We start from the raw sequence: 22,930 nt of genomic DNA, 5'->3' as shown, positions 1-22,930 counted from the left end.
TTCAAGTTTATAATATTAGTTAAGGATTTACGAATACTAATATACATATATGTATGAATATATGCATACGTGTACATGTATAAAAAAAGTCATGAACTGTAAATTGTAATCTCATATTAATCTCCATCCGATGTTACAAACAGCTTGTTTAACAACCTTATAAGTGGTTTTAAAACGACTGAAGAGTAGCTAGTATTAACTTTATAACTTTAGTTTTTTGCCAATTGAATCAGAGGTAGACTTCCGCCAAACAGTAAGTTGACCAACTATTTTTTGTTAAAAAAAATACACTTTGCAAGTATTTCATAGGTGAAAAAAGAAGAAAAAACGATAGAAACTTTATTTTCTTTTAAAAACATATTTTTCTTCGGAGTGGATTTTTTTGCTAAATGTGAATGTTTGTCTAATAAAGTAGCCACATCCGAATAACTTTCATTTTGCATATTAAATTTGACTGTTAAGACGGCAGATAATGTTTTTACAGAAAGTTGCGACTTCTCACTGCTCCAATAATCATTCCCTAGTAAAAACAACCCTTTCAACAGCAGCATTAGTGCCTGGACAACATAAGGAAATTTCTATTAAATCTTTTGAATTTTCATTTGAGATATGTTCTGAAATTCTAATGAAATTCAAATCACTTTCAAAATAATTTTATATATTTAATTAATAAAATTGAAATAAAATAATCTAAAAAAAAGTTTTAGAATTACAAATGAGTATAAAATTATACAAATGAATACTTTCAGAGTACAGGATTTGAAAAGAGTACGGTTTGCGAAAAAAGATTACAAAACTCAGTAAATGAATATAGTTGGTCACCTTACCAAACAGTGTCCTTATCCGCATTCAGGTTGTGAAATTCGAATACTTATTAGTACTGTACATCTTCACAATACCACAAATCAACTAGTCAGATAGACACCTGTATATTTTTATATTAAATTGATACACGATATCACAGATTGTCTGATTAGCGAGTCAGTCGGATTTGGCAAAACAACTAGCAAAAACGAAACGTAATTTGCGGCTGCGGGAACTGTTGCTCGTGGAATCTTCCAACGCTGATCTCATTATTAAGACACTACCATTCCCTAAAAAGGTGTATTACCTTACATACTAATATCAATTAGTATGTACTTATAAATGACTATAACTTATCCAATAATATTTAAATGTATTATTATATTAATCTTTTATTGAGCACTTCGAAAATGAGTTTTAATTTCTGTTTTGTTTTGTGTCTTATTATATTACTAATAAAATTATTAAAGATACTAGCGGCCCGTCTCGGCGTCGCGATAATATTTAATGTATTAAAAATTAAGTAACATCTCCCATTTTCCCAACATTTCCCTTCACTGCTCTGCTCCTATTGATCATAGCGTGATGAAAAGTATACTATAACCTGCCCAGAAATGAGTATTTAATTTCTCTGTATTTTGTTTCTTATTATATTACTAATAAAAATATTAAAGATATAATAGGATCTTTGCAGTTTGTGAATCTATTTTTTAATAATAAATTTCATTTCTGTATTTATTAATTTACAACACGATTCGAATCGATAATTTTTTGCTAAACAGAATCTACTTACGTCATAGATTAAGGATAGTTCCCATTTCTATAGCTTATATTTAACGAAATATTCTTTAGATGTGTTGTGTATAAATGAAACGAATCATATAAATATATTACATTTTTTTTTTTATTATTTCACACAATATTTCACAAGAGGTTTAATTTAGATTTAACAAAAAAAAATTAAATATTTACACATACAGAATCAACAGTTATTTCTGATTAACAATTTTCTTAATATTATATACTATATAAGAAAATATGCTAGTTTAGCCGTGTCCAGATTTATATTCAGTCCATTGCCGTATACACAACACTTGTAGCGGACCACAGCATGATGAGCGCTAGAGCACTAGTGTAAGAAAATACGAATTGCGGATAAACTATATTTTAGGACTGAAAGCATTTTAATCTGAATCAGGACTTGTATTACTAGAAACGCTCCAAAAATCTTGCCAATCGTAAGCATGAGATTCCGTTTCCACTGCACCGGCCCAATTGTTTCACTGAAAACCCAGCTGCCGCATTATTTTTTGCACGATAAAGAAATCGAGAAACCCGATGAAAATTCAAAGTTTATATATTTTATTAGATCAATTTAAATGTGAACAGCTGCAAAATTGATCTATCATTTGACTGTTTTAACGAAAATAACAGAACCGGTGCAGTAAGAGAGGCGGGCCCGTCTTAACCCGGGACTGCGAGAGGTGCGCAACACCTAGAAAAGAGAACGTAACCCGCTTTGTTCTACATCATTGTAGAAAAAAGCAAATTTTTGATCGAAACTATGGGAACAGGTCAACACTGATTTTTGCACATCAGTGTAGAACTAAGAGGGCCCCAGACGAATGCCAGTATGTTTGTGGTTCGTGCGTGTATTGCTTTGTACAGAGCACAGGAATGAAATACTTCGGATATACGGCGATATGTATACTGCGTGAAAGGACGGCGATTCATCATACTATGTTTGTTGATCTAAAAGATATGTAGCAACATATATTATATTGAAAAATAAATAGTCCTTTTGCTATAAATCCATTTCACTATTAAATATTTTACATTTGTATTAATTACATGCGTTAATTTATTAGTGCTCATGGTCATTAATTAAATATAAATAAAGGATTCAGTCATAATGTTCATAATTGCGAGCCACTAGTATAATTTTGGAGCATTATACAATTACTCAGTCTATCGATATAAAAATTATCCGTATGATATTTGTAACAATATCTAGATGTTTCAGTGCATATAATACTGATGAACATTAGCAATCTTAATAAATGCACACACCATATTATGATGATTTGCAAGTGAACAATGAATAAGAGTTGTGTGATGAATTACCTTTACACAATATAAAATATCATACCAGCACCTCAACATATAAAATAGTATCAAATTCGTGAAATTTTGTTAGTGATAAAAATATTACTATAAAATTACCACACTTATATTATTAGAGGCATACAATTTCATTGAAATAAAATGTAAACATACATAACTACATAAATTACCGACGAATAACTTCACACAGCCATACTTCTTACATAAATAATTCCTAAGTAATTACGGAAAATATATTTGGTTGCAAAGAATTTTTTTAAATATGAAAAGAAAAAAAAAATACTTGAATTAATGAGGTCGCCTTCCAAAATCGGTTCCGAATCGTCCAGTTCTTATTCATGCTACAGGAACATTTGATGATTTCACTAGGGCTTACACTACGGGCGGGGTCCGATTCGACAGACATTCAATCGCAGACATGCAATGTTACAATATTTGTAATCGTGTGATGAGTGATGCGATAAGGCTCCCAGTAGCCACGACACTGTCCCTCACTTACACTATTCTAATGAACACATCTCTCGCTTGTGCAATACCATGGCGGGCCGAACGTGGAACGGTAACACTGTACGATGCGCGCGATCTTTGGTCTGTAGAACTGAGATCCAATATGACACGGGTTTGTATTGGTGGTTTGTTTTCACTGTGGCTATGACTCGTCACTCGCTCACTGCACGTACAGCGGCGGGGGCGGCGGCGGGCGGCGGGCGGCAGGCTGGCAGGTCGCAAGCTCGCGGGCTCGCGTCTCACAGGAAGACGCAGAACGGCCGCGACAGTCTTCATTCCGACTCGTCGTCGTTGTCTTCATCGAATCCCGACAGGTCTACCGACTCTAAGTAGCCCTGCATCACCTGTAATAATAAATAAACAAATTATTAGTTGATTGTTCGTAAGGCGAGTCGTATATTAAAATACAATAGCTGTAAGAAAAATAAAAACATATTACACCTATCAAATATAGGATACTGTCCTGTAGATGGTTAAAAAGTTTTAATCAATTCTATCTTTCTTTTTCATACTTACGGTATAGAAGTTTGGTACATATTGACGGTTTTGTTTCAATTGAGATGGTAGATTATAAAGATCATTAGAATCTGAAGTTTTAGGTTAGGCACCATATATTTATATATAATTAATCATGTGTAAGATGAGTCGCGTAGGGTATTGAGCGTACCCTGCACGAAGGAAAATTGAGATACAACGCGTAAGAGGAGGGCTAGTGTACAGTACTGCAGACAGCGATACTGACCGCGTACTCGAGGATGGCGAGGTGGCAGAAGACGTACTGGTCGGGCATCTGTATGGAGTGCGCGCGCTGCGCCCGCACGCGCTCCACCGTGCCGCGCACGTCCACCACGCCCTCGTGCGCCAGCCGCAGCGCGCAGATGTCCAGCGTCAGGAACGTGCCTGCGCAACCACACCGCTTACTCTGCTGGCTTCTTTAGCATCATCCATCAAATCTTATTATTTGTAGGATAGATCCATAAAAATTATACAGGCAAATATCACGTAAATTCTACCATATTGTAAATGAATTGATAAGAAATAAAAAAAAAAATTTGTGACTTACCAGTTCTCCCTATTCCGGCTGAACAATGAACAACGATCGGTGGACCTCTACTGTGACCCGCCCACGCGTCTCCTAGGCTGAAATATAATTAAAACTAAATTAAAAAAAAAAGAAACATATCTCATGAAGCCTGAATCAAATTATTACATAAATTCATAACCGATTAATGTTTTGATTGATGTTTACTGATCGTTTGTCAAATTACATTTTTTTTTATCATGTCACTGTTAAAATTCATTTTAAGTAGTCAGTGCATGCAGTGTGGCTCAGAACCATTTCTTACAGTAGTCTATGGGTAAAGCATATATTCCGCATTGAACACATAATGGCTAATATGACGATAACCTCAGTGTTACTGTACTTATACGAAGTCATAGTTTTAGTATAAGTGTACATGTACAAGGCTGTATACTTGCTTGCCACCTGTGTGATATAAAAAAATACATTATCGTTGGCTGACTTGTGTGCGTGTGCGTGTGCGTGTGCGTGTGTTGTACTTATACGTAGTCGTAGTTTTAGTATAAGTATATGCATACATGGCTGTATACTTGTTTGCCATCTGCGTAGTATAAAAAAATACAATATAGTTGGCTGACTAGCGTGCACGTGTGCGTATGCGTGCGTGCGTGGTGTGCGTATGCGTGCGCAGTACGTACTCGGCGAGCGCGGCGTGCTGCGCGCGGCGCACGAGCTGCAGGAAGCGCAGCACGGGCGCGGCGCCGGCGCCGGGCACGCCGTAGTCCGGCCAGCGCGTGTACTGGCCGTGCCACACGCGCCGGCTCTGCTCCGTCTGCACACACAGCGCACCGTGAACAAACGATACGGTCTCTATGTACAGATTACCTACATCTAGACTTCAGAGGTTTAGACGAAAACGATTTAATTTAAATGGATAGATATGAAATTATAAATTGATGTATCTTATTATTATATCAGAATTCCATACAATAAGAACAAATCAGCCGACAGTTGGCGCAACGATTTTTAATGCTATGAGGCTCAATGCAGTGCTACTGTTACATTAGCATATTTAATACTTTAACATACTTCAACAAATCTATCTGATTAACTATCTGCGCTTCCACTATCGTATTGTATTATGTAACTCTCCGATCCTCAATAATCTGGTACTCATTCTACATACTCTAGCCCGAATTAGATTACATTGGTCAAAATTAACGCATACTACGTATAGATGCGATATCCACTTAATTCAGTATCAACGCAACCACACGTATCCCTGGTACGTACCCTGACGTCGGTGAGCAGCAGGTGCGAGACGATGTAGTCGTCCTGGTGGTCGACGGCCTCGGTGGTGACGGCGAGGTGTCCGTGCTGCACGCGGCCGCCGGCGGCGAGCGGCCAGTACTGGCCGCACTTGACGCGGCCGCGCTCCACCGTGCGCGTCGTCATCACCACCACCAGCGTGCCCTGCTCCCACACCATGCGCCAGAAGTCGCCGAACGTCTTCGGCAGCGGACCTGCGACGGTTGGTATCAGCGGTCAAAACATGACTCACAAAATAATAGAGTCAAAATACGTTGCTCCACAAATTAAAAAACACGACTACCCTGTCAAAAACTATTAAAATAAAGCTAGTGTCATTCGGAATAATGTAAGGATTATAATATATACATCCACATGCCATCAGCCAGTTAGAAGTTATGACCAAATATAAAAACCTCACATATGGTAACTGCATAAACCTTAAAAACATTATATTCTATTTTTAGCAGACATGTAATAATTAAATTGAGAAATAATTAGGATCGAGATTTAAAATTTCATGTCCTATTCAGAACTTAATCAGTGTGCGCCTGGACTTGCATACATGTTGAGAGTATCGCATATAAGGATAAAACGCACGCTCGTCATTTCATAAAATTATTCGTTAAACGCAAACTTTGTCACTCACACACCCTCACAACCTATAAGAGGAAGGCAGGCAGGGAAGAGTTTTTGACGACATAATTTTTTTTTTTTTATTATGCAACTTAGAATGACAATCAATTAAGGTTAACAAATAATAAACGTTTCAGTTCGCTAACAGAACAATTTTTAGATAAATCAATTGCTTTGTTTTAACAGACAAATAATCCAGTATCAGCTCTTAATATAAAAGTCTGTAAAATACTGAAACTTAAACATAAATATTTACTAAACAAATGTCCACATACCTTGTGTACATATGAAGGCATTTTTTTGTTTGTACCCGTCAACGTAGTTGGCGTTAATATAGTCCGTAGTGGGGTCGTCGGGGTCTGACTGCGAGAGTATCACCCTCGAGTGGTCGTAGCATAACACGTCCGTGTAACGGTTCTTGGCTAGATTACTCGGCAATCTGAAAAGGACAAATTTTAAATTTAATCCTTCCCCTTTTAACTATCCAAAATCGTATAGTAAAATTATATTAACAGAATTGTCAGGGAATTGTTAGCTTATTTATTAAAAGCATAATAAGAATAGATTTGGGGATAAGTATCAATAAAATTCTTTTATTATTTTAGAACATTTTAATAAGAACTTAAATATCACTCCAAGAGAAAAATATTCGGATTCGAAAATCAATATTTTTGTAGTATGTATAGGACACCGTCATGCATGATTGGTGAATCGAACATTATAAGTGAATGTATATACAATATTAAGAATATATAGAATAAGAGTGGCAACATTGTTCTACAAACACTTCCATCTATCATTTTATTGTGTCAGTAATGCTATACGGACTCTTTGTCATTTAATCATTAAGCCCACTTCGGATTGCTTTAGCAATTTAATGGAGCAGAGATAATGAAAAAATACGTTTCTCAAACATGCTTGGAAATGTGAGCATTACTTTGACATGATATAGTACATTATTATAAATTATAGTACATTACTGCAGCGGCCAGCAACTGAGACATTGATGGACGAACATGCAAATGTGGGCCGAGGCGTAGCCGAGGCACACATACGTGAGTCCATCAATGCCTAGTTGTGGCCAAGGCTTGTATAGTACTTTTCTCAAACAATGTGCGGAAATCAAAAACACAATTTTACTTTTTAAGTTCGATGACGAATATCGACCAATAATAACTTTTCAGGCGCCATAATGTTCCTTTTTTTTTTTCAATAAACAGCTTTCTAATTGCAAGCCAGTTCGAAATTTAAATAAAACCTTTTTATTAGTTACCTCCTTGGTAGCCATGTTTCGAAGTAAAAGGTCATTTTATTTTTAAATTACAGGACAGATATGAGTTTACATAGTAATTTAAGATATGGATTTTCATACAACTTTTACCGGCCGCTGCCCGCATGTATTTGACCAGTATGGCAATTTTGATTTATCTCGAAGAAGATTGTCAAAATAATGCTCACATTTCCAAGCATGTTTGAAAAAAATCTATTAAAAATTATGTTTTTCGAAAATGTACATTGATATAGTTAGTCCGAATTAGTTTTATGGATTTTAATTTATGCAACTTGGAATGCTAAACCTATTGGTTAGCAATGAGGGCTGAGTACAATGAGCGAGTGAGATAAAAGATAAAGATAAATTTATTTGCATAAACATGGGTGTGTAGTAGATACATACTGAGTATTACAGTTCTGACATGTTTTACTAAGGTTAGCATGCAAATTTTTTGTTTGGCGAACTGTAGCAGTACAAAGAGAGCTATTGCAAATCATATAATGTCAATAATAGTACAAATATCAAAAATTTAAGCACTAGTTGTAAATGTAAAAAAAAATTAATAACATTCAAACAAAAGTTTTTTTTTTTTTAATTGGTGAAAGTGGAATGCTGACGAGGCACCAGTGACAGATGATAGGTGAGGGTGAAGGCAGGTCAGTTAGCCCACTGTGAAGAATTCGTAGAGAATGAACCACAATGGTTTTCAGGAGGAACCGCGTGGAGGTGGAGCTGATAGTAAGTGTAAAAAAACTAACACAGTTTTTTTTTTTTTTATACAACTTAGAATGGCAAACAAGCTGACGGCCCACCTGATGGAAAGTGGTAACCGTCGCCTATAGACATGAGCAGTACCACGGACATAACAGGGTGTAGTGTTTCGCCCATGATACCCCCATGCGTTGCCATTCCTGAGGACTCAGGTGTTATTCCTCTGTACCCAGTAAATTCACGCCATATCCCACCCTTCAAACCGAAACACAGCCATGCAAACACAACTGCTGCACGGTTGAAACACGAATGGGACAGAGGTACCCAAGCAATCGAGTTTTGTACAAAGTCTCCCTCTGGTGAGTAGGTGGCGGGTACTGACTTGGCGTGGTGGAAGGTGCCGGCGGGCGCGCGCGCGCGGATGTCGTCGTAGTGCGCGTGCAGGCCGCGGCGGCCGAGCGCGCGCACGCGGGCCGCCAGCGCGCCCGCGCTCTCGCCGCCGCCCGCCGCGCCCTCCTCGTCCGACAGCGTCGGTGAGCCCTCGCCCGACGACCACGCGCCGCGACCTGCACACCGACCGCCGCAACGTATACACCTCACCTCACCGCGACCGTTTCCATCCAAACACGTAACATGCTTGTACCAGGAATTATTTCCGTGCTTGAGAAATTTATTTCTATATTTTTTATTAATTTTTTACAAGTTACTATTAATTTATTCTATAGATGTCCCTCTCATTACATAATAAAGAGCTCCAAATTGAAAATCACATTGCAAAAAAAAAGATGCGAAAATAATTTTATATTTAAAAACTTAAGCTATAGTAAATGTAAATCCTTTTTCTCTCTAAATCCTACAAACAAAAAACAGTTGTAGAAATCAGCTCATCATCTCTCTTTCCTTGTTTAGTATATATTAGTAAAATGCATTTTTAGGTCTATAGTATAAACTACTCCTAGGTACACTCGTTACCTGGTTTACCAAATGATACATATAAACTTTAATTTTTTTTTCTTATATATTTAAAAAATCAAGTCATTATTAAAAGCGCATGAAATAATTTATGCGTCAATGAATGTTTCTTTAGTTTTATCTAAAGTTCTTGACTCTGATTATACGACCATACCTACTACATATGTATTTGAGCAAAAACATTCTACTTAAATAAAATCAAATATATAACAAGTGTACATAATCACGCACGCGACGAGTCGTAATGCGACGATAAATAAAACAAAATTAATCATATAGAACTCAACAATAACGTCATTAATATAAAACGCATTGTGGACACCTTGAAAATGTTTCAACAATTATTGTTTCAATAAAATGCATTTTACGACGTCGCCTTCACATCAACGTGCATACTGTACGATTCCAAAACACATAATCGTTAAAAATATCAATTTTTATGAACATGTAAATGTGAAAATAAAAAAAATACCTAAAGTTGCAAATTTCTGGCGATCAAAGTACTGGCCCATTTATAATGTTTTAAATCAAAATATAAATACTGTTTACACATACCGGATATTCTTTTATTGCAATTCATTTAAATCCTAATAATATATAAAAATTACAAAAGCTACAAACACGAATTTATTATCAAATCTGTCATATCTACTGCGCTGTCAACAAAATAAAAAAAGAGGTTTCTTTCGAATTTAACGCTTCAAGTCATCAATAAACTATGTCGAGGGATGTTAAAGAAATGGTCCAACAAAGGCCGTCTTAAAAAGACACTGAGTAATTCTTGTTACCCAAACCCAACCAACAATCCAAATTACGGTTTTATAGAGGTAATATATTCGAGGTCACGCGAAACATACGGCAAAGTGCGCCCTAGAAAAGATATAAAAATAACTCGCACCGCAGCGCACGGCAAACGAAATACATTTCTTATTTTTTTGTTGTACATAAAAATTGTGTTTTGTTATTTGTTAAGAGCATCGCGACCGTACTGAGTGACAGCACACGCTCCGGATTATATGTATATAGATCCCTGCTAACATATTATTATCCAATTTGAATCTAATGCATGACTTTAGTTGTATATAATAGAGAATTTCTCTAATTTTAATTTCTTATTAACTTTATGATGATGGTAAATACCTTTAGGAAATCTTGAATAGGTTTTCCGTCAAGTTAATTTATATTTGATTGACAAAATATAGTCAATATTTGTAGTGTATTTTTTTAAAGATTAAATTTAATAGAATTTTAAGACAACTATTAGACATTCAACTACGCGTTTAAAAAATGTAATTTATTATTTAATAAAAAAAATGTCATGTATATATGTAAATGACTATCGTACATTATTATTATTAATATTTACTTACTGCTTAAGTCTAAGTCGTCTTCATCTCCTGAATTTATATGCCTGCCCTTCAAATCACCATTGAACCCGTGTGTGTGCCTGCAAACGGAAAGAAAACATTTTACAATCTCCCTATTTTTACTTTCATGTTACGGAACAATTCGAACGAGAAAAATGTGAATAAGTTACATTGATCCCATCCCATCCATCCTTGATTCGAAAGCCATGGAAATATATTTTTATTCGGTTCAATATGATAAGTAAATTTTCTATACATATTATTCTATTTTCAGTTTTCCTTATTCTGCACTTAGGAACTGATTTTTGTTCCCTTAATCGCCTTATACGACAGTCTTGTTGAACACTCATAGAACAATCCCTACATGAGTTTGTCATTATATTTTTTGTAATATAACTATAAATTTACGATTTTTTCTTTACAAGTCTTTCTTGCATATATATATATATATCAAAATTACAAAAAATATTTGAGAATCAATTTATAGATAACTTGTATCCAGTCTAAATATTGAGTTGAACAGCTCCATTGCTAGCAATATACCTTCAGGAACAGATCGATCTCTACGCGGTTCGCCTTGGAAACTATTGTGATTAACTCCAAGCGAATTCTTCACTATCATCCCTTACTTGTACCCCGACAGAGTATTCCAATAGCACAGGCAGGATAACCATCTATTATAAAAGTACCTGAGAGGGCTGGGGTCGCAGGTGTACGGCGGGTCGCCACTGATGTGCATGTCTGTGCCGTTGTCACCGAGCCGAGCCGCGCGGTCACTTGTCATGTCACATCCGACTTCGTGCTCTATTATACCTATGGACAAACCATATATTATGTCACAATTATACTATTAAGAACATATAAGCTGACGAACAATTTGTGGGGAAGTGGTGACCATTGAACAGAAAAAATTATGATAGACATCTGGATTATACCATAATACCTATTACTCCTCATACGTTGCCCCTTCCGTGGGCTTGACTTCTTATGTTTAAGATTTACAATGATCCTCCAGCCATACCGAAACACGAAAAAATTATATGTAAATGGGGCACTATTTTCCGCACTGTCTATCATATGAACCGATGTCTAAAATCACAGAAGATTCCTAGTATCTACCGTGGATTTATGCACGGTGAAAGGCTACGGTTATGCTTTCCGCTATTTTGTTGGCATCAAAGCAAACTCAGTATAAGTGTTCAACTATGAGACAGTGCTATTATCCTATCGTTATTATAAAGATTTTTTTCGTCTAGTATATATTACAGAAATATTTTGAAACACGCATTTTTGTTTTAACCAGTGTGGCAATTTTCCAATAATTTCAATAACTAACAATCCTTGTATATAACTGCTTGTTTCTAAATGAAAAATAGATAAAAATCTAAATGTGTTAAATATCCTTAATTCGCATTTCTAGATATGTTTGTGTTTTGGGTTCTATTTTATGAGCCAACATTTAAGTGATACACTATCAGTAAAGTATTTCCATTGACAAACTAAGAACACACTATTTTATCTTCTGATAATTACGGTTTCGAACTCCGCAAACAATTGCATTCATTAGTATGCCTGTTTATATTGATTTGGACGTTTTATATGCATTTACAAATAGTATTTAAGTAGGTAAATTTATTTTTTATATCCCATAAAACATAATTGTTTGTTATACTGGTTTAATGGTGCTATATGTCCAAGGTTGTTTATTATAGTTTTAAAAAATGTTGTTACACAATATTGACTTATAAGATATTCTTTATTACTCTATACGCTTGAAATATTTCCAAACACAATTTTTTATGTGTAGATTCTATAAATAAATATCTGAATGATAACACTGTAGCTATTTTAGAATTCCGGAAGGAAAAAACGGAACGAATCGACCGTAAGATAAATCGATATGATACGAGGGAATAGAATTCACAATTTACACCGAGACGGTAAATATAAAACGAAATCCCAGGTTTTTTCTTGAACAAGTTACTTCAAAATATTTTTCATTCGTTTAACAACTCAAAGAAGCATAACAATCTAATTTAAGTATAATAGATAATACAATACAAAAGCATCAGGGGGAAAAGAATTGTTAGCAATGGAGTTTGACAACCCCATAGCTAGCAATATACCTTATTAGGTCGACCACCACGTGGATCCCCCTGGAAACCATCGTGAACAATTTTTGTTGAATTCGTCACGATGGGCTAACTGACCTACATTATCCTTACCTATCATTCTTCACTGTTGCCCCGCCAGTGTATACCGATAGCGCGGGTGGGGTTACCATTCCATTATCATCCATTAAAAAAAAATACAAAAGCATCTATTATTTACATATGGTATTACATAAAAAAAAATACCACCCACAAATTTATACTCGCTTTTATTAATAACATGACACAAAAACAGACATGGTATACAACTCACCATTTTGTGGTTTGACCACTGGTATGTGATTGCTGATTACATATTCGTCAATGGTGCCGCCGTCCAACTTTGAATTCTGGAGATTATTTGTATAGCAATTTTTACAGTGATCCAACCTGAAATAAACAACGTAATTCTAATTATACCTATTACAATTCAAACAACAATACATGCCACCAAAAGCATTTGCGTGTATATATCAACTGAAAAACATAAGTACAATGACCAAATTATTTGCAAAATGCAGGAGACTATCGAATGAATACACTCTTTAACCATTCAGACTATGTAGAATAGATGAAGAAGGGGGATTCGTTTGCTTAGTCTAAATCCACAAATCCGTCTGAAATGAACATTTCCTCAACGCGTTATGATGTAATACTGCAGCTAGAGAACTTGTATAGGTGTGTACAATAATGTTACAATATAAATTCATGCATATAAAATTGCATGAATATGTTCGCGGTGGATAATCAGCTGCATCTAACAAGTTATAAAAAAATATTAACTTGAAGCACAGATCGTAAGCAATTCTTCAAGACAATTTCTTTTTTTTTCCAAATGCTGAATAAACAATAATTTACTATGCATTCTATTGTATGCTACTCCATTGGGTTATTTTAAAATTTATTCAGCATTATATAAGCAATTTGAAGAAAACCTATTTCATATTAAATTGTACATACAGAGAATAGAAATCCAACAAAAACGCATTTCAAAATAAGTGCATTTATCGCAGTTATAGTACGTACTATACCTACGTTTGCAGTCTCGAATGTGGTACGGATAACGTGAATATGCATTATATGATCATATGAGCCATAAATACAGTATAAGAAGTCATCTCGTTAGATAGGTGGTCTTTACAGTACCTTTTATTGCTAATAAATATTCGAGAAATTTAATGCATAAAACATGGTATACAACGTTTTGATAAAAAAATAATTTAAATTAATTATTAATCAAAATAATATACGTATTTACGATCCGTACCCAACCCAAAGGACTCCATAACACTTGCAGCATTTCTAAGGTGATTTTCTCGTTAGATTATTGATAAGTTTTTTAGGATATTACAAATTTCCTAAAAATTTGTAATATCCTAAAAAACTTATCAATTTTCGCAGAATTAAATGGGAATCACTAACTTCCTTTTAAACAAGTGTTATTCCAGTAAAGATGAATAATTTTTTTCAAAACCTGCTTGTCCAGCTGTCAAGATAGTAAAGGAAGCTTAAAATTTTTGGTCGTTCTTTGACCCACTTTCTTGGGGAAAGTTTTTTCGTTTCACTGATTTAGAACATTCCGTTATAATCCGTAAAGTGTTATTTGTAAGGAAAAATATTTTACGAATATACCCAGCACAAGTCAAACGGAAAATAATAATTGAGAATGACAAAATTATTGTTTGGTAGTTAAGACGCCAACATGTGACGTGTTTTTGTTTGGGTATCAATATTGAAGGTATGTAATAACTAACCAGGCGGCGTGATCGGGCTCCAGCTGGCCACCGAGCTGCTTAGGAAGGCTGGCGCGCGGCACGTGCACGCCTAGCTGCGGCGCGCTCACCGTGTGCACGCGCTCACGCAGCTTTTCACGCACGAACAGCCGGAGGATACCGAACGGCGCCTTGAACCACAGCGGCGCCGTCACTATTAGCACCTTTTTCAGCTTGGCCGGGTAGCCACCCTGTAACAATGGATTTTTATATGTTAATACACATTGAAGATTACGTCTTCATATCTATTTTATAACACGCGATATCTTCTCGGTTGCCATGTGGTCTCTTCGAAAAACATCGACATGGTGCTCATTTCATAACCTGGGCGTTTGTGGAGGAAACAACTCTGAAACTGCGCTATACGCGACCGTCCCAGATTCTATAATATGAGGGTGAACTTCCCGTCGGAGGCAAGCTGTACAAATGTTTGTTTATATTTATTTTAATTATCTAATTTCATTTTATAACATGTCATGATTGCTTATTAAATAAAATAAGGAAGAAAAAAGAAAGAAATAAATAATAAAACACATTGTAGACATTTTCAAGACCAGCCTAACAGTGGAACATATAAGATAGGTCCAAACAAGACATTGAGAACTCATGTCATATGCGGACGTCATAATATTATTACAGCTGTAAGTCGTTCTAACTACATTTTATTGTGTAAACTAAGGTTCAAGTCAGTATCTTCTTAAAACTGTATCATTGTTATAATATATTAATAATATAGCATTGTAAAGAGTAGGTAAACTGCAAGATGTTCAACTAGCAAACATGTAATTAAAGTGTAACGAGAATGGATGACGCAACGAACAGTACAATAGTATAGCCATATAAAGACGATATTTCATTGTGATATTACAGAGTTCAAAAACTAAAATTGATGGTTTAGATAAAATGGTACTGAACATTGCAAACTGTATTTAATCCCTTCAAATCATTCATTTTACATACGAGTATCTAAAAGTTGTTACATTATGAAAATTGCAAAAGAACAATTCAGAGGAAATAATACAGTTCAGGCGCTAGTGAAAAGTTTTGCAGAGTTTTTACATGGGTGGCAGGCGACGGTGAGCGGTGAGCCAGTGTGACACAGACACGGTGCAGCGACACAAATAACATGTTGACTATGACAAAAATAGACTCACTAGAGAGAAAGCACATTATGTACACGACACAGATACTATAATTACTAGGTGTTAATTTATTTATAGGTCCGAGGACGGATAATTTAACATATTACTACCAGGGGTTGACATCTCAATGTGGAAACGAAATAAGAACATAATGTGTTATCACACAATTTCGTCTCTAACTGTCGTCAGAGCGCAATTAAGAGAGGTTACTAAAATGTAGAAAAATTACTAAAACATAACTTATGGTGAATCCATAAAAAATCTTTGGTGAGAAAATATACTTTTTGATTAGATAAAACAATATTATTTGTTACAATAAAAACAAAACTTTAACAATGAAACGCGTAGACTACTAGTTATAGGGGAATAAAGCCACAATATATCCATGCAAGAGAAAAAACCCCAAACCAAAGACCCAAACAAGACGAGGGTGGTTATATTACGCTCATATACTTCATTATAGAGAGAGACACGTGTCCAGCGGTGGAACGCTAATGAGTTGTTATGATAATGTTGACGAGTGAGGGAGTGCCAATCGTCGATAACAGACACGTGACAATCGCAAGTTTTTCTTAAACAACATATATACATATTTGTAGTACATACCTACTCCTGATAATTCATTAACAAGTGAGTAAACATGTTATTGTAGAACGAGTAAAGAATAAAATCAAAATGACAAACTTAGAGGAGATAATGAAATGACCGTGTAATAAAATAAATACGTGGACACAGTATTCATTTTGATAAATACAGCTAGTTATGCAGAAAACAGCTCTCTATTATAGACATAAGAGATAGCCGTTTTCTACATAACTAGATTCAAATATACTTTAATAACCAAACAAAGATACCTGTACAACATGTACATGATTAAATAAAATCATAACACTAAAATGATACTCCAACATTTCCTTGTTCGTGTACCGTAATTTATATAACGTGATCGCGTATAGGATATTTTTGGATACAAATATAATTAATATACATAGACATCAATATACAAAATAGAAACGCATTAAACCGATTTCTTCGAAGTATCTCCAGTATAAAGGACAGAATTTGATAATAAATCCGTATTAGCGAGAAGAGTGGGAGTTTGCCTTATAAATATTCAGGGTCGGCCGCCCTACAAGCACTCAGGGGTAAAATGAGCTCTGCTTTAGAAAGGACGCGACATGGAAATCTTAGCTACGACACCGCTCCTCGTCACTGTTGAACATTTTATCATTAAAACAAAATATTCATATACCAAATATTCATATTCATTAATATTTTGCTGTTGAATATAACACGGGTTTTTATTAATTTTAATAGACTTAAAAAAAAGAGATGCTTTATAACAAACGGTACCGGATGATTTGTTACAGCTAGCCAAAATTCAAATCAACAGACTAACCAGAATTTGTAAATTATTTTGCCTTTTTTATTTTATTTATTTAATAAAATATTTTTTTTTTTATTCAGAATAAAAGCATTATAATAGAACCTAAACAATATTATCTCACGAAAGAAAAATACGTAAATCGCTCCATTTCATCCATTACTTCACGAGAAGGTAATACATTATGGTTTTACTAAATTAGTCAGGTGGGGAGTATAGGCCCACTGGAATTGGAGTAGCGCAATGTTTATATTACTGAGCGTCGAATGTGAAGCAGCTATAAAGCTATCGTATCCCACAATATTAATAAATTGCGAGGCCTAAGCCATAATACCCTTGGCAAAAAGGTTTAGATATTAGATATTAATCAGTTCATAAATTGATATTAAATAAATTTAGAGATTGTATATAGCATTACTTGACATTTCTGCATAAGTACATGAGTGAATAGACTTCTGAATTAGAATTTCGATTTAGAATGATAAAAAAAGGGTTAAACTAGAACAAAAATTAGAACAGAAACAAATATTTGATGAAAACATAATAATATTACCTTGGGGATACTATGTACTGTAACCCCTTACAGTGTACTACCAACCATACCTACCAACTTGTATTATTACACTTTCACAAATCAAAAATTCGACAGCATTCTATTGAGATACAAATCAATAGTTATTTTCCTCCCACATTTTTTTGCTTATTTCCTTATTCGATTTCTTTTAGTCAACTGACCTCACTCAACATTGCCTTGAATTATGTGTAAAGAGATATTTAAAAAACTAAATTATTATTTTCAATATTATTCCTATATTTTCGTAAAAATTACAAATAAATTGCTAATAACAACTGTTGTAATTACGCAATTCATTAAAACATTATATGTCCACGTTCATTCATTAGGCCTAACATAAATCTATATTCGACTTACACTAATCCTTAGGGAATTAGACGAGAAGATATTTTACTGTCGTGATAAATGATTCTTATATCACTTTGTAACAAAAGAAACATGCGTCTTATTAAGATAAGAGGACATGATTGTCCTCTTCTTCAATTTGTACATTGATAAAGAAATTCAATAAAATTTAATAAAATATACCACATCAAAATATTATTAAAATTTGATACAATTCAAATTCAAGTAAATAAAATTAAAAAATATTATAAACACAATGAGTAGTTTTATTCATATTATTCCTTTTCTACATATCCGATCCTGATTTGATAAAATTTACCGTAGAATGTCACGTAATTCTATTATTGTTATTACACTATTAGGATTACGTGATATCAAGAGTTAATTAACAATTTACTTGATAAATGGACTGCATAATATTTAAATCAATAAAAAGAGCAAACTAGAGGCTACTTAAAGAATTAAGTTCTAACATTCGATAAAACCTTACTCCAATAACGTAATTCAAGTGCTATAAACACTAATCATTTCCGCTATAAACTACTAATTTATCCATTCACGTATAAAAATACAAATACGCACTAATAAGCAGTTGATCAAAAACTTGTTTATTGGCCTTGTGTATTTGTCACCTACCATACGTCAGATTAATTATTTTAGTACTGGTAAAATTTCGATAATTGTAAAATAAAATAAATACATTTTAGATCAAAATTATTATTATTTCTTAAATACAACTGAAAATTTGAGATAATTTAATATTATTTTAAGTTAACCTTCAAGAACATTTCCTTTTTAAAAGGCCGACAGCACACCTACAATGCCTTTAGTGTTGTGGGTGGATCATGGGCGACGGTAGTCACTTACCACCAGGTGAGCCGTATGCTCGTTTGCCCCCTGAGTTGTAAAAAAAAAGTTACTTTTCAATGTCATTACGAGTATGACACATCAATAGTGTGTATAGGCCAAAACACTAGTCACAGTACTATAAAGGTTGTAGAAACAATTTCATAAAAAAGTACAGCTGATTTGGCAGCAAGATTTGCTGTTAGTAAATAAAATAGTATGGGTTCATGTACATAATTTTTTTTAAATTAAACTCTATCCCACCGCATTCAAAGAACCTTGAGTCGATAGATTGTGTTTTGTAAGAACAAAGGAATTTATTCTAAGAGAACAGAGATGAAAATTATTGATAAACTGAACGAAAACCAACAGCGAAAACGATCATACTCATTTCAACAAGCAAATTCATTAAATATCACGGTTTTATCTTAGAAATCAAATTAAAATTATTGTCCAAGTAATCGAACTAGGTACTTACTTATGCTTAATATGTATTTTGAACATAAAGCATAAGTAAGAATATATCAAAACGAGTTTACGGGTGAATGTGAGACTCTGGACGGTAAGAAAACTAGGGGTGAGAGGTCATTGCACTTATATATTGCACCCTACAAGCGTCAAAATTGTTGTGTGGGCCTTGAATATTACTACGAGCATGATTTTATATATAAATTTATATTAATAAAAAGTTTCTATATTTATTTCAATAAAAATTCAATGCAGTTGTCCAGTAAGCGTATCACCTTAGAATAGCTGGACGAATTTGGTCATTTATTTATAATATTATTTTATTTAATAAAAAATTACTAATTCAATGTGGAATTTGAATTGAACAATTGTCAAGTGTAATAAATACATAAAAGAAAAAACGTTTGTAAATTAAGTTTTCCATTATGGTTAATAAAGAAAAGAGTATTCAAACAGATCTCATCACTTCACTTTGATCAATCTATTCCTACATAAATTAAACACTGGCCGAAATCGTAACATTTCGAAGAATAATTCAACTTTTCGACTAAATTACTAAATAAATTTTGATTAAATTTGACAAAACAGGATTAAAGATGAGATAATAAAAAAAATGCTTATGGTTGAAATCATCATCAAGAATTTAAAATGTTATGTTCCCCGTTTATGAAGTCAGTTAATAAAATATTATATTATTCACACCGTGTCTGACTGAATAACAAAAGTATACCGATAAAGTGCGTTGTACTGGGTCTTCCTAGTTGCGCCTGCAGTCTACAGTCTAGACTAGGTACATCTGCTGACGTCATGTCGCAGTTCAAATCCCTAGACTACATAGTTAAAGACATTTAAGATATAACAAAGCAATCTATATTTAAAGTAAAAGGTACCATTGAATATAAACTAAAATTCTAGCCAACTTTATTAATACCTCACCTTAAAATTGATTAACATTCTTCTTGGCAGAGACCTTACCCCGCAATAGTATTTTATTCTTAATTCCACATAATCATTGAGATATGTGTAAAATCAGAACAACTAGATATTATGCATGACTTTATTTGAAAATGAATAAATGAACTTTATAATTTGATAATTTCTCATTCCCTTGAATCTTTGTGATTTTTCTTTACCTTTGGAATATCTTTCGTAAATCTGGAGTAAAAATTCTATTATATTGTTTAAATCGATATAAATAAAATGAGCTTCCGTTTTCAAGAAATAATGAATACCATTACGTGTGCCATTGATCCGAGTGTCCCTATAACCAAAAATAAAAAAACGGGACGACGACTGGCAAAAGAACTTCCGCCCCAATGGTTAGTTACTCGAGATTGGTTCGCTCGATTAATCGGTTGAGACTGAGGACCTTTGCAATTTTTGCATATAGAATAAATCCTAAATAATTAAAAACATTGCAAATTTTTACTGTTTCGTTATAAACGTTATAGTATAGTATATATGTATCTTATAGTATTTTTCTATTACATAGTTATGTATGTACTTTCCATATAATATAAAGAATGGTACAATTTATATTCCGTTTTTATCTTTATTAGGTAAACATCTATTAAGGGAAGTTTTATGAGTAGCCGTCTCTTTGGGACAATATGTATGTTGTATGCTACAACAAAGGTATATGGCCTCTGAATGTAAAATTTTAGAGAACCATAAACGCTAAGTCTTAAAGTAACATTCAACTTGACCTTTATATAATTAAATTAAGGGGCTTTTTACTTATGTATTTGTCAAAATCACACCGGTTTTCCGTATGAAGTTTAACAAGACTAACTGAGTGGCTGAGAAAATTCTATAGCACAAAGGGGGTACCCAGCGGGTGGCTGGCCCGAGATAAACTTCTATCTGAGAATACGTCTAACACTCAACGTCACCTCTGCAAACACTTAACACAATTTTGGAAAATGCTAGGGGCATACTGTATAAGTAAAGTCATGCGTTTCCTATTTAATACGCTTATTCACATTTAATACAATTAGCAAATATGCTGAAATAACGAATACTTATTTTAAAACAAATAACTATGACATCAATGAACGATGACCTATTTTGCAGATTTTAAATTTCAAATATTTGGATTCCGATCACAAAATCGTATGTACGAATCGTAGGTAGATTTACCTCGCAATAAGCAGAAATTTGCCCCATAAACAGTAGTTGCTCCTTATACATTATATGTACATTACACATTATACATCATATGCTGACATTATATTTATACTCCATCACTACCCAGAGGTTTTCTATAAAAGCGTATATTAATCACGTATTTATAATCTTTAAATGAAGATTCCTCATTCATGAAAATAGCACAGGTAATAAGCGAAATGAATAATGAATATTTGGCGGCAGGAAGACAATTTAAGAGACAATTTTTTCCACGAATCATTTCAACCAAGCGCAAATCGAAAAGAACTGAATGAAAACGGACAAACAGTAATATTGAGGTAATAAAAAAATAATGTAATTTCGGCGTGGAGCCACCGAAACCGTTGAAGGTAACAATGATATAAATAGCTGTCATAACAAAACATTAACAATATAAATTGTCTAAAAATATCAATAAAATTAAAACAAACTAGTAGCAATAATACAATACGTTGAAAGACAGTTGAGGCAGACTACACGTGCATTTTAATCTGTAGAAATTTTTAATAGCGTTATATATCCAATGTCATTTCTACTTGCAGTTTTAAACACTGTTCTTAAACGAAATTACAGTAATTTTGATAATATGAAACAGTCTTCCATAATTATAATATTAGAAATTATTTAATTCATGTACTAAATCTTTTACGTTTAATGCACAAAGAGTAAGAAACATATAAGTTAAACACATTAAATGAAGGTTAAAGGGAAGTTTGAAACTCAATTTTAGTAGGTGCCTTCTTTATCGCGACGTAATAAAGTGGCGGAAATTTCGTTGGCCCCGACTGTTGAATGCTTCCGTAAAATCAATTCCTATTGTCTGAGACTCAAGGATGCAGTTGAAACATCCGACTGATATTGAATTTGCTTTATCAGAGGTCAGTGACGAATCATTATATCTTCATATATGACAACCACAAATAGTGTAACATATACTAAGTATGGAGTTTGAAAATAGTCTGGCATCTCAGAATTTAAAACGTGATTAAGCCGACCAAAATAAATACAAAACTATACATTTAATTATATATTTGCTAATACAGTCAGTCCATTGGTAAATCAATTCCATCTACTCACAATGTAAATAAGTAAATCCAGTTTCAACAACGTACAGTTACTTACAAAAAAAAAAAAGTTCAAATGAATAGTTGCAAATAGGTTCATTTCAAGTAGGTACAACATCATACAGATGAAAAAGGTATACAAAAAATAACTAAAAGGGTTGCAATTTAGCAGCCTTCGTTCATTCACACGTCGCACCTGCCTAGAATGTCCGTCGTTTCTTATAGAAATGACGTTTTTCCGTGCTACTTACTCCCCAGAATGGCCGCAACAACATTCAATTCAAAGGAACCCGCTT

At 34.0% G+C, this 22,930-nt stretch overlaps 1 protein-coding gene across 2 annotated transcripts in view; it reads right to left on the bottom strand.

Annotated features, from left to right (window-relative positions):
- Window positions 1-1,686: 1,686 nt before the first annotated feature.
- Window positions 1,687-22,930, bottom strand: part of LOC113510750 (tyrosine-protein phosphatase non-receptor type 9) — a 50,951-nt gene continuing 29,707 nt past the window's right edge. For both annotated transcript variants that reach the window (XM_052896241.1, XM_052896240.1), the window contains exons 5-15: window positions 14,628-14,836; window positions 13,148-13,263; window positions 11,413-11,536; window positions 10,727-10,803; window positions 8,767-8,950; window positions 6,676-6,839; window positions 5,750-5,979; window positions 5,155-5,288; window positions 4,499-4,575; window positions 4,178-4,335; window positions 1,687-3,779 (exon numbers count right to left, since the gene is read on the bottom strand). In XM_052896241.1, the coding sequence (XP_052752201.1) occupies window positions 3,708-3,779; window positions 4,178-4,335; window positions 4,499-4,575; window positions 5,155-5,288; window positions 5,750-5,979; window positions 6,676-6,839; window positions 8,767-8,950; window positions 10,727-10,803; window positions 11,413-11,536; window positions 13,148-13,263; window positions 14,628-14,836 (1,545 nt within the window). In that variant the 3' untranslated portion in view covers window positions 1,687-3,707. The remainder of the gene's footprint in view (window positions 3,780-4,177; window positions 4,336-4,498; window positions 4,576-5,154; window positions 5,289-5,749; window positions 5,980-6,675; window positions 6,840-8,766; window positions 8,951-10,726; window positions 10,804-11,412; window positions 11,537-13,147; window positions 13,264-14,627; window positions 14,837-22,930) is intronic.

This window comes from Galleria mellonella, unplaced genomic scaffold (genome assembly GCF_026898425.1).
Source record: "Galleria mellonella isolate WM207_F2 unplaced genomic scaffold, CSIRO_AGI_GalMel_v1 utg32, whole genome shotgun sequence".
NCBI classification, from domain to species: domain Eukaryota; kingdom Metazoa; phylum Arthropoda; class Insecta; order Lepidoptera; family Pyralidae; genus Galleria; species Galleria mellonella.
The sequence above is the reverse complement of the archived record's forward strand: the minus strand, read 5'-3'. Positions and strand labels throughout refer to the sequence as shown.